We start from the raw sequence: 17,173 nt of genomic DNA on the forward strand, positions 1-17,173 counted from the left end.
TAATACTCTCCTGGATACCGTGAATAGCACACTGTCTATTTCCCCTGCATTGTTTACATTGTTACATTGTTTACATTTCAATCCTTTACATAAATCGCTGCTGCATCTTTATCCTGAAAATTAGTGCAATTTACTGTGATTTTTCAAGCCGTATGCAAACAAAATTTCGTTCTGTATGCACTTTGTGCATACAAAATGACAAATAAAGTGGTCTATGTCTAAAATGTTTTATAAATATACATTTGAACAGTAATTTCAGCTGTTAGTCAAGCGCTATATGAAACTACTGTGCTTGGAGGAGGACAAGTACTGCACATCACCCTGAACACACCGAGTGACACATGGTGGTGGCAGCATCATGCTTTCTGCTTTTCTTCAGCAGGGACAGGGAAGCTTGTCATTAACGGATACTGTACACTGATGGAGCTAAAAACAGCTCGAACCGGGGAAAAAAAACTGTTAGAGGCTGTAACAAGATTTGGAAATGGGTCAGAGGATCATTATCCAGTAGGTCATCAACCCTAAACATACAGCCCAAGCTGCAATGGTTTGGTTCTCCTCCCATCATCCATTGACCCCCAGCACTCATCAGGACACCCTGGACACACTTTGTAGTTACCGGTGAAGATGACATTGTTCATCTGCTTCAACAAAACCCACCGTCATCTGAACAAAGCAGGTTGCAGTGTGAGGATCGTGTTCTCCATTTATTTAACACAATTCAGCCTGACTTGCTTTGTCAGAAACTCCAGAAGATTCACATGGAGGCCTCAACAATCGTTACCTGACTCCGCCAGATGGATTTGCTCCGCATATCCATCTGGAAACCTTCCGTTGAAGTAATTTTGGGAAGGGGCGAAAATACTGGTTAGCTGATTGGCCTATGTTGGTGATAGACGGGCCAAATAAACCAATCAGATCAACGAAGCATATGACGTACTCGTCAACATGCTTCGTCGTCGCTCGTAACAGAGCGACGACGAAAACACAACCACAAGCCAAGCTACTCTTGCTGCTGCAGGTAAAGGCTCGTTAGCTCAGCAAAGAAATACTCTGTAATTCTGATAAACCTTGCTCGATAGCCACGCTTACGCTAGTTTCATCGGCTGAAGCCGCCATGTTCTTTAGACTGAACTGTAGCGCTTCTCGTTGCGTCACACCTCAACCCGCCTCAAAGCCAACGCTGATTGGACGTTCGTTTGGTGAACTGCTCCAAATTTTCTTTAACGGAGAGTAGCCAGACTGATCTGCGAGTGAAACCTTGAAAGCTTGCGAGATCAGGATGGTCTCACGAGGCTACAACAATCGCCTGGATCGAAGAATACCTGGCAAACGGACCGCAGTTTAAGAAATACAGAGATGGACGATGCAGTTGTGGGGTGTTTCAGAGAGGGACAAGAAACCAGGAACAAAGAGCTGGTGGGCCGCTTTGTGGCATGGTGTGGAAACAATACTCTTGTCTTAATGGTTGATTGCTGGTTCTGTTCTGGGGACTCCCGTAGAACCCCTGGAGATGCAAATATAAAGATGGATTTTTCATAAAATGATGAAGATTATGGACCGTCACCTTTGTGACTGTCGTACAACAAGAGATTCTTCAGTCAGAGGCTTCTCTAGAGCCGCTGTAACACAGACCGCTACCTTCCTGCCCACTGAAGAAACCTGCGCAATATGAGTTACACCAACATTTAATTTACCTTTGGTATTACTGAACAATTTCTGAATTGAAATTAATTTATATCCAAGCATATTAATGAGTTAATACAGCTAAAAATGTGAAAAAATATGTCAAAAAAATAGGTTCCGATGTTCTCTATTCATCCTACCTTCTGTAACCACTGATAAAGGTAGTTCTACAAGTGTTTAACCCCTTTTTTCCATTCCTCTTCCCAGCTACAGTATGTAAACCTGTGCTGGTCTGAAATATGTGCGATGTACGTCGTCATTTCTTCATCGGAGTCTGAATCCACTTTCCACACCGCTCTCATTTTTACTAACACTAATTATTTCACAGTCATACAACAACCTAAAAGGCATAAATAAGTTTCAGCTAATGTCCAACACATTGTAAAGACCCGTATTATTTCCAGCTTGGAACAAAAGGGTTGTTGTTGGAAGATAAAAGCAGGAGAAGCTTGACTGATTTTATATTTTCCGACTCAGGGGATGGACGGCGAGACCGGCCTGCAGGGGAAGAAGGGCAGCCCGGGGATAAAGGTCAGTGATGATTTGTGTGTCTGGAAACAGAGCAGGCACAGCCTTCTTCTTCTTTTATCGGCACTTCTGCAAGTGTGAGCTCAGAAAAGAAATCTTTGATTTGTTTACTTTTATTCAGTGCTAATAAACTGCACCTTGTAATCAACAGAAATGTACTGCTGTAAATTCTTAAAGAGCTTTTTTTCCAGTATGAATATTATTTATGCCCACATCCATGCAAATAGAGGCCCTAATATCACCACCTTAATTTATTAATGCTGTAATAAACAGCCAGCGGTGCTAGTGCACCAACTGTTGACATTAAACGACAGACTGTGTTAAATAACTGGGTCAGAATTAACATTTATCCATAGTTAGACGTTAGTGGTTTATTGACCTCCTTGATTTTCAAAATAAATCATGGAAAGACACAGCCAGCTTCTGTTAGTGAATCAAGAATCCTTATTGTCACAATGAAATTTCCCTGCGACACCAACTCAGAACCACCTTACACACAAACACATGAGACGTAATATTCGAATAGTTGAAAGGTTTGAATGTTTGAGTAAAAAAAAAGACGGATAGCAGTCACTTTACAGAACGATGTGAATTACTGCTCAATAGCATGAATGCATTAGACAAAACACTCCCTGAGAGGTTGGAAAGTGTGCAAATAGTCATTATTGTGAGGCTAATCTGACATTTACATCTAATTTAACCACTGAGTTTTTATTTTAACTTTGACCAATCAGAAATGAAGCTAAATTCCGTAATTTTAAAAATGGTTCTCACAACGTTTTCATTGGCTGCTGTTCCTGATGATCCCGCCCCTTTGCTCCAGAGGAATGCAGTTCTTTCCTCAGTACTATCCTCTTGGATAGTACTGGTTTTTGGTGCTTAGGCAAGCATTTCGGCAGAAAGTAAAGCCAGTAAAGCCTGCCACTGGCTCTTTTCACTGGTTTAGAGGGAAAAGCCCTAGTTTGTCGCTGATCAGCTCATCCTTAGTCTTATCTTATAAAAGCGCACAGTTCCAGTCAGTTGAATCCAGAGACTTTGTTTGTAATGTTAGGCTCAAGAGAAAGAGACTTGGGCTACGTTCACACTGCAGCCTGAAGTGACCCAAATCCGATTTTTTTTTGCCCATATGCGACCTGGATCTGATCTTTTCATGACAGTCTGAACAACACAGATCGGATTTTTTCAAATGCGAACCAGGCCACTTGGATATGTGGTCCTGAATCCGATACATATCTGATCTTATCAAATGTGACCTGTATCTGTACGGCCGGGTCGCATTTATCCGACCTGTACGTCACCGATACTCGACAAACGCCACTATTCTGCGTCCTGCTATGCAGAAGCGGGAAGAAAGACGACACCCATAGCGGACAACAATGAGAAGAGCAGTCAGTGGAGAGAAAGCTCCGGTTAGAAAATAAATTAATGACTGCAAAATGCGCGGCAGCATTATAATCCATGTTTACTTCCGCAAACACTGAGGACGCTTGCTACGTGTGACGTCATCGCGTCCTCAAGTGCGCATGCGGGACACTTCGGTTGAACGCATTCAGTTCACACAGGAGATCACATACAAGTTGCATATATTTGGAAATGTGAATGATCGCGCAAAAAAATCCGATTTCACGAAAAATTGGAATTGAGCATTAAGACCTGCAGTGTGAACGTAGCCTCTGTGACCCAAATGGTTTCTCTTTTTTGCAGTTCTTCTACAGAGAGCTTAGGAGGTTAAATTTGCCTCCTTCGTTACGCCTTACTTTGCGTGACGGCGAGATGAACTCGAGCCCTCAAGTCTAGTTGGTAGCAGTTTTAGCTCTGAATGTAAATATGGGCAGGTTACGACACGCAGCATTAACCTGAATTTTGACGGTGGCACAGAGGTTAGGGGGTTCGTCTTGCAATTGGCGGGTTGACGGTTCGATCCCCTCCTCTGACTGTCTCTGTCAATGTGTCCTTGGGCAAGACACTTCACCCGCATTGCCTGCTGTATGGCAGCCTCGCCTCTGTCAGCCTGCCACAGGGCAGCTGTAGCTACTAGAATAGCTCACCACCGTCAGGGTGTGAATGGGTGAAAGACTAAGACTGTAGTTTAAAGCGCTTTGGAGGTCGTGAAGACTAGTTAAAAGCGCTATACAAGTACAAGCCATTGACCATTCATGTTTTCTCGTCTTTCCCATTTTGAAGATTGACTAACAGAACTTGGGCTCTGTATCACAAGAGAAACTAAAGGTCACAGACTACTAATTAAAGGTTTATTTACTCTCTGATTAACCTACAAAGTAAAGTATAAATTCAGAAATGCTTCAATTGTGAATAATAGAACATTTTAGGGTCGTCAAATATCATGGCACCAGTAATTTTGTTAAAAACTAACAAGTTTCTCCCACCAATGCTCAATAAGTGGTCAAATGAAAGGTTGGATTTCTCTATATTTTTTCAGTGGGATGTTATGCTAAAAGATTATTTAAATACTTTTTACTCATCTTCATTAGGGGTGCCAATAATTGTGCTGAATGCAATAAACACACATAGATATGTATCTCATTGATGCATTTTTAAGATCCTTCATTAAAGTAAGCTTATAAACTATCGACTTCTATGATTTGTATCCACATTTGTGATATTCCCTGATGTGAAGTGTAATTGGTTTGTAGTTAGGGGTCTCTGTGGTCTGCCTGGGGGAAGGACGGCACACAAATGAACATCATTTGCATAAATCACGTAAATTAATCTGACATCAAATCAGGCTAACACTCTGACCTTCCTGAAGGGGAACAGAGGACAAGATGGACGACCTGGCAAACCTGGACCGAGAGGGAACAAGGTAAATCTAACAGGAAAAATGCAGAAACACGTTTTTATCCTTATTATTTTAATACACATGTATGAGTTTCTATATTCATCCTGTCTTCACCTTGTTTTGGGGTTTTCTCCAGGGTTTAACTGGACTGAGAGGACTCCCTGGCCAGCCAGGCACATCAGTAAGTCTGTAGTTTCACAGAGCGTTAAAATGGTAAAATAAACTGAATGTTAGTTTAAAAACAATGTTGGGAGATTTGGTTCTCCAGATTTCTAGCTTGAAACCCATATAAATATTTCTAGTGACAGAAACTTGTCTTTAAATTTGCAAATATTGGAAATAAGCGACTAAACGACAAGCCATAGCAACAACACAAGCAGTCTGAACTGTTTTATCAGTGACTTATGGCTTTTGTACCAACTAGGGTAAAATTTAAGTTTTTGCATTTTAATTAAAGTTTCTTAGTTAAACTTGAATTTTGTATAATAATATCCACGAGCGAGGTTATTTTACGTGTATTGTACAAAGGGGTTTTGCCCAAGCAACCTGGTTACATTCTTTTAAATTGATTTTTCTGAGCTACCTGAAGGTCGGCCTATGATTTTCTTTGGCTGCTTTTATAACCATTTTCTGTCCTGTCCTTTAAGTAAACCATTACAGAAAATTTGTTGGAGCTAAAATGCTATTGTGTCTTATTTTATGGATTCAACTTAGTAAATCGTAATAAATTTTCTCTACAACAGGCTATGTGAATGATGCATAGGTCAATGTTAAATGGCTTAAAGGGCATATATCCTAATGTTTATATAATTTCCATTTCAGTGGTTTTCTTTCAGCTTACACAAAGTTTTGTATTTTCCATGTTTAAAGTTCACAATAAGGTATAAAAAGCTTAAAAGTAGAAATAGCAATCAGCTGAAGGTAATGAGCCGTCACCTTCTCTCCTCTGTGGTCTGGCTGTTGACTCCCTGCTCAGACTATTTGTCCTTATCATGGCATGAACTGTGGTGTTTTGTATTTCCTCCTCCAGCGTCAGGTTGTTTATTCCCTATAATCCAACCTTCCAATTGTTTCATAATCCTGGAGCAAAAAGTGTCTCTAGCCAAGAGACTTTTTTTCTTTTTTTTTGTTGGTGGTTCCCGTTCCTTTCTGTAAGCTCATCTACTTTCCCTGCAGAATGAAAGATAAGATAAGAATACCTTTAAAGTCCCGCAATGGGGAAATTCGGGTGTGATAGTGGCAAATACGCACAATTATTAGTGATTCAGAAAAAAAATGCAAGAAAAGTAAACTGTCTTATCTAAAGTTAGCTCTAAAGAAAAACACCAAGAGTAGAATATAAGGGGGATAGACTAAATATTGTCCAAAGGAAAACCCAAGTTAGTTGATAGTGGAAAAAAATGACTCAGCATATTTACGTACCAAACACACGATGATAGAATATGCAACATTTCCTTATGTACAATTCTATAACAGTCCAGCAGCATCCTAGCTAAAGTGTGTACCTTAGCATCTGGGTACAGTGTAAACAATTAATGGCTGAGTCAGAGCCTGTGCAACGATCTGTATGATGTAGACAGTTATCGTAGCATCTTAAAACAGTGTCAACAGTTAACGGTTTAGTTAGGACCTGTACAACGATTGGCATGATGTAGACAGTTATTTTAGCATTTGGGAACAGTATAGACAATTAACGGTTGGATCACGACTTGTGCAACAGTTTAAATGGTTTAAACAGATTTAAACGTCTCAATCCTTGCTTTTGTGTCACCAATAGGGAGCAATTCATCCTTTGAACATATTCCAGTAAAAAATTATCCATTCTCTGTTTATAGCCATAGATGGTGACAGGCTTCAAGACCCAGTCGTTACAAAGGCTATAACAACGCCCATATAAGGAATTGTACATCCTGATCTAGGTCCATGACAGAAAAGGTTCTTTTGGTTGCCGAAAAGCATGTTTTAAAATGATCAAAAGCTCTAAGAAACAATGGAAAGGCTGATTTGGAAATATTTATGTTTCATACTTTCAAGATATCTTATTTTACTGCTAATAAATCTTATTTGCACTTTAACGAACAAAAAAATTCCTCTAAAAAAGGGTTATAAAAGCAGCAAAAGTCCAAAGACCAACTAAGATATGTAACATGTAAGATATATAAATCTTCAGGTAAAATAAAGGAAAATGAGAAGTTGTATTCATCCATTTTTTGATTGGAAAATAACCATTTAAGATGGCTTAAGGGGCAGATAAACAGCATTGAGATGTTTTACCGTTTTACAGGGAGGACGGTCTTAATGTGTTTTTTTTTGTTTTTGGTTGATTCCTTTCAGGGTTTTTCTGGGCTACCGGGACCACAGGGAGCAGAAGGAAAGCCTGGTACACAGGTTCCCATTCTCTATCATATTTAAATCCCATCACATCTAACATGATCTGTGTCTGTGTGTATGTGTGTGTGTGTGTGAGAGAGAGAGAGAGAAAGAGAGAGATATGTTAGCTTTTATTCCTGCTTTACACTTGGCTTTAATGCTAGTGCTTTCAAATATTTTCATGTCCTTCAGCGCAGAGAATTATGCGCATTATGCATTTTAATAATTGAGCTTCATATATACGGAATGCTAATTCTAAGCAGAATGGTCTTGAAATGCTGAAATTAACATGCCCTCTGTCATGAAAAGATATTGAATGTATGAAACAGTAAAAAGAGGCAAACTGTTTCGTAACTTCAGTTATAGTTGTATTTTTTCCATCAAATCTTTGTTAGAGTTTCTATTACCCAACAAGGCAAGAATTTGACACGATTGCATCGTTAAAGTTGTTTTTATGACACAAATGATCCAAGCAGTTATCAAATGATGTTCCCATTTATGGATTTCGTAGTGGATAAACAGCATTTCTCCCCTTTTTCTCTCTGTTTCAGGGTTCCCAGGGTGCAGACGGCAGTGCTGGCTTTAGGGGTCCAAGGGTAAGATCATTAGAGCGACCTCACATCCTCACAGCATCAGTCCTTCAGCACGAGGCGCAGTGCTCAGCAGAACAAAAACACGTTGTTGCAGCTTTACAAGAGACCACAGGAACAGGGTTCATTATAGGTCTGAAGAGGATCAATAAAGCAGTGAAAAAAACACGTTTTAACAAGACATATGGAGCTCAAACCATTAACATCGGCTGATATGAAAATTCCTTTTTGAAAATGTATCTACAATAATCAGCTTTGTCAAGTTGGTAATAAAGCACTGATAATATAGTTTAGACACCAATTTGCTGCCATTGCATGCTCCAGTCTTCAAATTAAATATTTTTATGAGGAAATTTGTTTGTTAGAATAGTAAGTTATACCAGATTAGCCTGTATTATTATTATTATTATTATTATTATTATTATTATTATTATTATTTCAGAAAAAGACAAAAGCAAAACAAATAACCTTAAACGATATGGATAAGGAATTACATGGATAATTTTTTTTAACATTTCTATAAAACAGAAACCTTAAACTAATGGAATAATATTTGAGGAAGATGATGTATGGAGTTTGTATTGTAAATATGTTTCATAGGGATGACCATGTGTCATTATTCTGTTGTAATCTCAGGGAAAAATAAAATGCTGCTTCTTCTGTTTCTGTCTCTTATCCCAGCCTCTTCATCTGCTTCATCATCTTCTGCCCCTCCTCTTTTTTTTTTACTCATCCATTTTTTCTTTCTGCCTGTGACAAAAAAATTGCTTGAGTTTGAATTCATGATTCGAATATAAATACTGAAATGAAATTTAACTAAACTTGAGGTCACAATGTTGTTTGGCATGTTGGATGGACAAATTGTCATATTTCCCTTGAGCTGCTGTACAGACACAGCATTAAATATTTACCGCTAAATGTTCACAGGCTGCTGCCATAAAAACGCAGATCTAGACCACATCTTATCCCATGCTTTCTGTGTAGCATAAGGGTGGCTATCATGTTCTTTAATGCCGGCATTGACCATAAACGTAGCAGTCTGAAATTAAACTCCTAATTATCAATCTAGAATCTATAATAAACTTTGTACACATTCATTTAAACAGCCATTAGTTATGTTGGTGTAGTAAAAGGTAAACTACGTGAAATGATTACCTATAGTTTAGCTTTAGTTGGAGCTTGATGCGTCTGTTAAACAGAAATAAATCAGGTTGATATCCATGTCTGTCTATTCTGGTTCATTTACCATTGTTTCATGTCTAACTTTTCCAGGGTTTTCCAGGCATTGCAGGGGATAGAGGACCAGATGGGCCACCAGGTTCACCGGTATGCTTTGTTGACATTACTGTATATATAAGGCTACTTTAGAGGCAGGGTAGGGGGGGTTGGGCATCCCTCACGGCTCAACATAAGAACATTCTGCTGAGGGAGACAAAAGCAAAATACATTTTATTTTACCTTCCTCAGTGTATATATATATATATATATATATATATATATATATATATATATATATATATATATATATATATATATATATATATATATATATATATATATATATATATATATATATATATATATAATGTAGCCTTTATTTAACCAGGAAGTACCTTCATACAAACTTCAGTTTTTAAAGGCTGCCCTGGCCAGTTAAATAATAATAATAATAATTAAAGTCAGAAAACATCTCCTAAACACTAACAATGGGTCAGAATCAACACAATGAGTGCAAGACCCAATGTAAAAACATGTTTCTTTAACCTAATTTTATTAGTAAATAAATGTAACTATGTAGCAAATGACAATGCAAAAAGATACATTAAAATACTTATACTAAAATACTTAAATACAGTAAATAATGAAAGGCATTTAAAAAAAAAGACAATAAAGTCAACAAATTAAATACTAAACATAAAGGTAAGATCACTTAAAGGTAAATTGTTTCTCATAAAATCTACATTTTGTTTATGCAGTCCATTCCAAACAATATATTTTTGTCTGTTTAGAAGTAATCATATTTTAAGATTAAAGCCAACATTGAGTCATTCCAAAAACCCAATCAAAATCTCACATGAAGACAGAAAAATGTCTCAAACTTTCAACAAGATCATTCCAAAAATTACAGTGACCACTATCCAACCCAAGACACACCTGACGTGTTTCTCTTTCAGGGACCGCCAGGGAAGACTGGACCCCCGGGCTCTCCAGGTCCACCAGGAGTAAAAGTGAGGACTCCAAAGCCGCTACATTCATTATTAGTTAGATGTGATTTAATTCTCATGTGTTTTATGTTCTCAGGGTTTTACAGGGAAACCAGGCATGGAAGGACCTCAGGGCCCAGTAGGCATGTATGTAAGTGATTCTGCAGCATTGATCTTGCACATGGAATGAACATGATGCCACACTTAGCATAAAGGAAGCCTTTAAGGGATCCAGGATTAGTTCTAAAAACTTTATTTTAGAAACATCTATTTTAGATGTAAAATCAATGCAGCAAAATACTGTAAGATGTTTAGTTTTTATACATGTTAATAAAATATTGTCACATGGACGTCACCATGTGGTTTACGCTACAATGCATTCTGGGTAAATGACGTATACTAGGTCTTTTAGAGCTAGCTCCATTAAACCAAAACAGCAATGAGTAATGTTAAACCTTATCGGTCTGAACCAGAGCACAATGAAATTGATGACAATGTAATAATAATAATAATAGCGATTGACACGTACCGCTCGTAGGACTGTGTGATCCCGGCAAGTAGTGCTCTGTGTCCGGTGACATATCCATTAACACTTGCTTAATATCTGATCGGTCCCGTCTTCGGTCCAGTAACACCTGGTTAGGGTCCGGTCTGTTGCCAGTCTCTGTCTCTGATGTGTCTCCCAGCCTCTTTCACTCGCAAGGCAGCGAGGTTCAGGTGCTTTATGAATAAAAATAGTCGGCATGTCAGCTGGTTTTAGCAGGCGACTGTAGCCCACCTGTTAGCACCTTCATCAATGTTGGTCAAAATTACTCAAAGTCTTCAGGAGAGAACTGTTGAGAGCAAAAATGTGGGTCCTTTGGAAGTTGTCTTCTTCCAACAGCTTTTCCCATTCCTTTTTTTTTTTTTTTAATGAGGGAAGCGATTAAGACTCACCGTTTCTGTTGTTTTATCTTTTGACATTACAACCAACAGCCAAACCGTGTGGCATTGTCTAAATTTACACCAATCAAATTCAATACAATCAAAAAACAATTCAAATAACTCTGTAGGTTCCAGTCCAGTAGGACCTAACCGCCTCATTAACCCAGCATGCATTGCGCAGTTGAAAAAATGGCGACCTCCATTGGTGAAAAATATAACAAAGAACATACAATATTTGAAGTAATTATGAGTTTTTACGTATCACAAACCACAATTTTTAAGTTAACAGGAAAATGTCAATAGATTTAGGATAACATGTTCTTTCTTTCTTTTTTTCTTTTGTTTAATGCCTTAAAAAAAAGGACAACATGTTCTACTAATGGTGGATCCCTTTAAATAATTAGGAATGAACTGGGCAATTAAATCATTAAAGTAATTAAAACTAAACATAAACTAGTTTTGGACTCGTTTCACCCACAAAGAAAACACAAAACTCTATGCTGAAGTTTAAGTGTTTAAACGATTTTACATTATTGTTGTTTTACTGGATATATGAGTGGTTGTTACAGTTTTGTTGTTTTCAATATTGATTAGGATAAAAGGCTTCTAAAAGCATCAGAAAAGGTTCTAACAAAGTGTATATGGTTATCTCAAGTGAGTCCAAATACAGTAAAATCTACTTCTTGAAACTTCTGTGTCATTACGGAAGCGTTTAACTGCCAGACGAAGTTTAATTAAGTATTTAGGTTTTACTTGTACTGATCATTTTCATTAAACCAACAAACAAAACGAGCAAATCTTACCAAACAAGGCGACCGATAAATCAAGGAAATATGTATTACATATCAACATATACAATAATGGACACCTTTATCACAGAAATTAAATCTAAACATCAATACTCATATTACTGAATAATGTTTAATAAACAACAATTTATTTTAAAGCCATTATGAAATTTAACAGAACACAAACTGAATGGTAAAAGGCAAAAGGGTGATATAAATGCAGGAACATTTATATCACAGTAACTATTTAAACTATTTATCTTGAGGCTAATAAAACTTGCAACTAGCACAGATAACCTCTTTACTTAGCAGAACTCCCGCACATAGCTTTGCACATGTGCTGTATGTGTCCTCCGTTTTTGCCTTTGGTACATCAGTAATGTTTACACCTGTGGGAAAAGTGTGAGAACATAAACATTCTTTGCAGGACTTTCATTGATAAGTCGTAACCATTGCACCTACGTCTTTCAGCACGCTTCAGCTCTGGTTGCTGTTTGGCAGGGGGCGGTCACTTGACCTTTGTTTTGGGGATAATTTCATTTTTAATCTGTCATCTCCCTGGAGGTTCGGCAGGCTGAATACTTGTCCACAAAGTCCCACCCTTTCCCGTTTCCACCTACGAGGAGGACGCCAAGGTTGCTTACCTCTTGACATCAGGTTAAGCAGGTTCACTAAGTCCTACATGATAATAAAATTGAAATAGACAAAGATTGACTAACAAATATTATTTAGCAACCTGTTGATATAGCCTCCAGACCGCCCATAGTTAGACCAGCGAAAAGCTCACTTGACTTTGTGATAACAGCAGGTGGCTGTCAGAAGACATCAGGTGTCTCATTTTCCTCAGGATGTTCTACTTTCGCTGCGACCAGACTCATTTCCCAGGCCAATTGCACACACATCCACCTTTCAATGACTTTGTTTGTCTCTTCTCTGTTTTGAAATACCTATCCTCTTGCAGATTCCATCTTAGTAAAAAGACATAAAGTGGCTCAATCCCTATTTCCCCACCACATTTAATTCGAATGACCATGAAATGCGATGTCATACCATAAAACTGTGTCTCGTTATAACGAGAAAACTCTTACGAGATAAATTTCTCTTTTTACGAGGTACTGCTCCTAAATTGTTTTATCACATCTGGCAGTTAAACGTTTCCGCATTGCATAGAAACAAGGTAGGAGTAAAATTGTTGAAGGTAAAAAAAAAAAGACGACAGATTAGAGTCGTTTCTTATTTATTTCAACCGTACTCATGTGAAATTGGACAAATACATTGTGTTGTTTTTTTACTAGGACAAGGATACGTTTTCACCAACTGATCCCCCCCCCCACCCCTTTTCCTTTCTTCTTTCTCATAAAAGGGCACAGCGGGGAATGTTGGCATGCGAGGGCCTCCAGGTTCAATAGGAGAAAGGGTAAATTGATACTTCCCTAATTCAGTTCACCCACTCCATTTATGATGAAAATCATTTTCTAAAGTAAAGGCTTGGCTTTTTGAAGAAATGTTGGGTCAAATGGTTAAAAGTAGCATGTATTATACCCGCAGTAAACAGCAGTCAGTGTGATTTAAGTTGGAGAATTGGGGTGAAATTGTCCCAGAAAAGTCCAAAGCTAAAAGCTAAAGGAACAGAACCCATTTTAGAAAGATTTCAACCAATCAAAACCAAAGCTTAGCTTTTAGCCTAAGAAGCTGTTAGCTTTATTGTTAGCCTAAGAAGCGTTTAGCTTTAATGTTAGGCCAAGAACCTGTTAGCTTTACTGTTAGCCTAAGAAACTGTAAGCTTTAATGTTAGGCTAAGAACCTGTTAGCTTTGTTGTTACCCTGATAAGCTGTTAGCTTTACTGTTACTTTGAGCATCTGATAGCCTGAGCTTTAGTTAGCGTGACTCTAAACATAGGTAGCATTTATATTTACCATTAACCTAAGTTGTTGTTAGCTTTACTCTTCCCTAAAGCATCTGGTAGGCTGATTGGCTTTTAGCTTGACCATTAGCGTAATTAGTATTTAGCTTTGTTGTTAACCTAAATAGAAATAGCTGTTAGCTTTACTCCTGCATAGGAATTAATTACAGATTATATAACAAACTGAGATGTCAACTGAAATTAAGAAATATTTTTGCTATTTTATTATCTTGGTATCTGTACCATAAATTAGTATCGATTTAACTATTGTTTAGTGTATTTTAGTTTTACTCTTTTGATACTTGAAGTTAGTGGAGTCAGTCAAATTAAACTAAAGGTTTCTTCTTCTTTTTCCCAACTAAAGGGTGAGCCAGGTGTAAGAGGCTTACCTGGCCCTCATGGAAAGCCAGGTCCTAAAGTAAGCCTAACCCCAACTGTGGTTTTTGTTTTTGTGTTTTATGTATTTTACTACATAGGCTACCTTGTTCCTAATTTTAAATAATAAAAATACCACAAACTACATTCTCTGACATCCCACTCAGCCTTTTTCGGCTAATAATTGTAATGCAAGTAGGGGAGCGTTTTTATGCAACAAACATGTTATAACTTACATAATGTTTTATATCATCTTTTTAAGGGTCTGCCAGGTTCTTCTGGAGACAAGGGACCTCGGGGATCTCAGGTGAGAGAATGGTTTTACAATTAAATGAGTCCTGAAAATGATGTTCTGCGCTGGAATGGCTTTTTTTTTTTTTTTTTAAGAAGTAATTTCATAATGAATTATCAATGTCCTCCATCAGTTAATTAGCCCAAAGTTTTTTTTTTAGTATTTAAAAACCAGAACATAAAGCATAACGTACCGTTTTCTTTTGTATTTCGCCACAAATAATTCAGTATACAAAAGTCAGGGGAAATAAGGACATTAAATGATGCAATATCATCATGCATTAAGTTAAATTGTTTTTATATCAATTTATGCATAAACAAACCTCTAAATTTTTTCTTTATTCTACTAGGGCCGACCTGGAGATAAAGGACCTGAGGGGATCCAGGGACCACCTGTAAGTTTATAAAATTAATAGGATTGTATTGTATTGTTTACCGTGGTCTTTTTAATATGTGGTGCTTTTTTTATCCTTTTTTTTCCTGATTATTTTCCTGATTATATCCTTTTTTTATCCTGATTATTTTCCTGATTATATCCTTTTTTTTCCTGATTATTTTCCTGATTATATCCTTTTTTTATCCTGATTATTTTCCTGGGTCACAGCACAGGGCATGCTTTGACTTGCTGTCTGACGTTAAAAAAATTGGTATTGCATTAGTATGCCAATTATTGCATTTGCAATTAATTTCAGCTTTGCAGCAGCTCAGTATTCTTTAATTAATATTGACTTAGTTAAAACTAATCAAGATTTAATTTTTTGTGGAATATAATTACTGAGGTGTATCATAGTAGTAAAGACTATTTGATTGCTTTACTTTAGGGATGCTGGAATTAAAAAATAAAGGATTTTCAATCACTTCACCCAGTGTCATTTGAATGTGTGCTCATACAGAACTATAATGAATCATTAAATTTAGGATAAATTGATAATCTAAATGAAGATAAATTTCATCTGAGTGTCTGCAGAGAAATGACAGATAAACACAATTTAAATGTGGTCTAATAATGTAGATCTACAATGAGTGCAGACTATAAAAGCATGTGTTTTGTGGCAACCTTCAGGATAAAAGAGTTGGTAACACCAAAAATATTTTATAAACTTTAGAAACAACTATGGCAAAAGCATCCTAATGCTCATGCTTTGATTTCTGGATAATTTTCAGGGCCCTCCGGGGCTTCCAGGTCCCAATGGTGGGACTGGCAAACCTGGACCCAGAGGAAGCACTGGGCCCCCAGGGCCTCAAGGGCCGCAGGGGCCATCCGGAATCCCAGTGAGTGGGTACCTAGCCTCGACTGCTGTTTTTTTTTTTTTTAAATCCATCTTCACTTAAATACATAAAAATAAATGTTTCTAACTTTAACTGAAGTTTGTGTAATGTTTTATGATCACAATAAGGAAACCTTTTGAAAAACCGTCAAAATGTCTCTGCTTTATGTTTTTTAGGGTCCACAGGGTGCTGATGGGTCTATGGGAGCAGCAGGGGAAAAAGGACACAAGGTAAAATATGGTTGATTAATTTTTCTTTTTTTTAATTTTCCTAGTATTTGTGTGCAGCTACTGAGCTGATTAAACCTCCAGGGTTTCTCCGGACTGCAAGGTGATCCAGGCCCCCAAGGACTAAGCGGACCACAGGTTTGTAATCCTTACTTTTTTTCAAGAAGTGAGAAATCTAAAAAAATAAATAAAATAAAAATACACTAGGCCACATTTAATAGGGAATTGGGGTTTCTCCCACATCAGTCCCAGCCCTAAACTACTGACACCTGTTATGTCTATTTACACTGCCGCAAGTGCAGAAGGGGAACCATAGTTCAATTTTTTTAATTAATTTGAATTAGATTCAGTTTTAAAGAACATCACAAAATTTAGTATGGTCTCAGTTTGCAGGAATAAATTAATGACATTGGAAATATGAACAGAAAATCAAACTCTGAGATGGTGTAACTGAAGGTTTTCATACAGTTTTTTACATTTAAGTCAGAAAACAACATTTGTAAAAACAAGTTGGTCAGTAAAAGGTTTAAGAGCTGTAATATATAAATGTTATTTTGGATTTAGCTGGTACTTTCTGTGATTTAAACCTAAAAAAATAAAAAATATTTAATTTTCACACAAATTAGATGAGTTGGCAAAAATTACCATTATTACTGAAGTTGTGAAAATTTATTGTTGACTCCTTAAAGTTGCCACCATCATGTTTTTATGCTTTATTTTTATGGTGCGAGATTATTTTAGCATATATTCGACTCCTCAGGGTTTGCCTGGTCAAAGAGGAACCGAAGGTCCACCTGGAAGGAAAGGAGATCAGGTCAGTCAGAACTCCCCCATCTCCATGAGTCTGTGCAAAAATGTTTTTAAAAAAATATCTAATGCATTTTTGTGCCTATACAAGATATTGTAAGGAAATCATGTAGATTTCAAGGCAAAAATTAAGACATTTCAGCTCTTTGTTAATCTCTTTGTTAATAAGTTATTAGAAGACCCTTAAAAATATATGAAATGCTATTTTTTCCTCCCATGACAACAGCACAGTTTCAAAAGCAACCATAGGTGTGTACAATAGCCACACATTTCACTAAAGAGCAGCTTCAACATATTTTATTTATGTAAAAGGAAAAAATTGTCATAAATATATATATATATATATATATATATATATATATATATATATATATATATACATACATACATGCATACATACAATTCGGATA

At 37.1% G+C, this 17,173-nt stretch overlaps 1 protein-coding gene across 1 annotated transcript in view; it reads left to right on the plus strand.

Moving 5' to 3' along the window:
* si:ch211-196i2.1 (collagen alpha-1(I) chain) overlaps positions 1 to 17,173 on the plus strand; it is a 128,344-nt gene that overhangs the window by 86,134 nt on the left and 25,037 nt on the right. The window contains exons 26-41 of the mRNA XM_036140047.1: positions 2,164 to 2,217; positions 4,985 to 5,038; positions 5,151 to 5,195; positions 7,349 to 7,402; positions 7,936 to 7,980; positions 9,247 to 9,300; positions 10,149 to 10,202; positions 10,276 to 10,329; positions 13,254 to 13,307; positions 14,159 to 14,212; positions 14,432 to 14,476; positions 14,811 to 14,855; positions 15,625 to 15,732; positions 15,906 to 15,959; positions 16,041 to 16,094; positions 16,717 to 16,770. Coding sequence (XP_035995940.1) covers positions 2,164 to 2,217; positions 4,985 to 5,038; positions 5,151 to 5,195; positions 7,349 to 7,402; positions 7,936 to 7,980; positions 9,247 to 9,300; positions 10,149 to 10,202; positions 10,276 to 10,329; positions 13,254 to 13,307; positions 14,159 to 14,212; positions 14,432 to 14,476; positions 14,811 to 14,855; positions 15,625 to 15,732; positions 15,906 to 15,959; positions 16,041 to 16,094; positions 16,717 to 16,770 — 882 coding nt within the window. The remainder of the gene's footprint in view (positions 1 to 2,163; positions 2,218 to 4,984; positions 5,039 to 5,150; positions 5,196 to 7,348; positions 7,403 to 7,935; positions 7,981 to 9,246; positions 9,301 to 10,148; positions 10,203 to 10,275; positions 10,330 to 13,253; positions 13,308 to 14,158; positions 14,213 to 14,431; positions 14,477 to 14,810; positions 14,856 to 15,624; positions 15,733 to 15,905; positions 15,960 to 16,040; positions 16,095 to 16,716; positions 16,771 to 17,173) is intronic.

This window comes from Fundulus heteroclitus, chromosome 8, assembly GCF_011125445.2.
Source record: "Fundulus heteroclitus isolate FHET01 chromosome 8, MU-UCD_Fhet_4.1, whole genome shotgun sequence".
NCBI lineage: Eukaryota > Metazoa > Chordata > Actinopteri > Cyprinodontiformes > Fundulidae > Fundulus > Fundulus heteroclitus.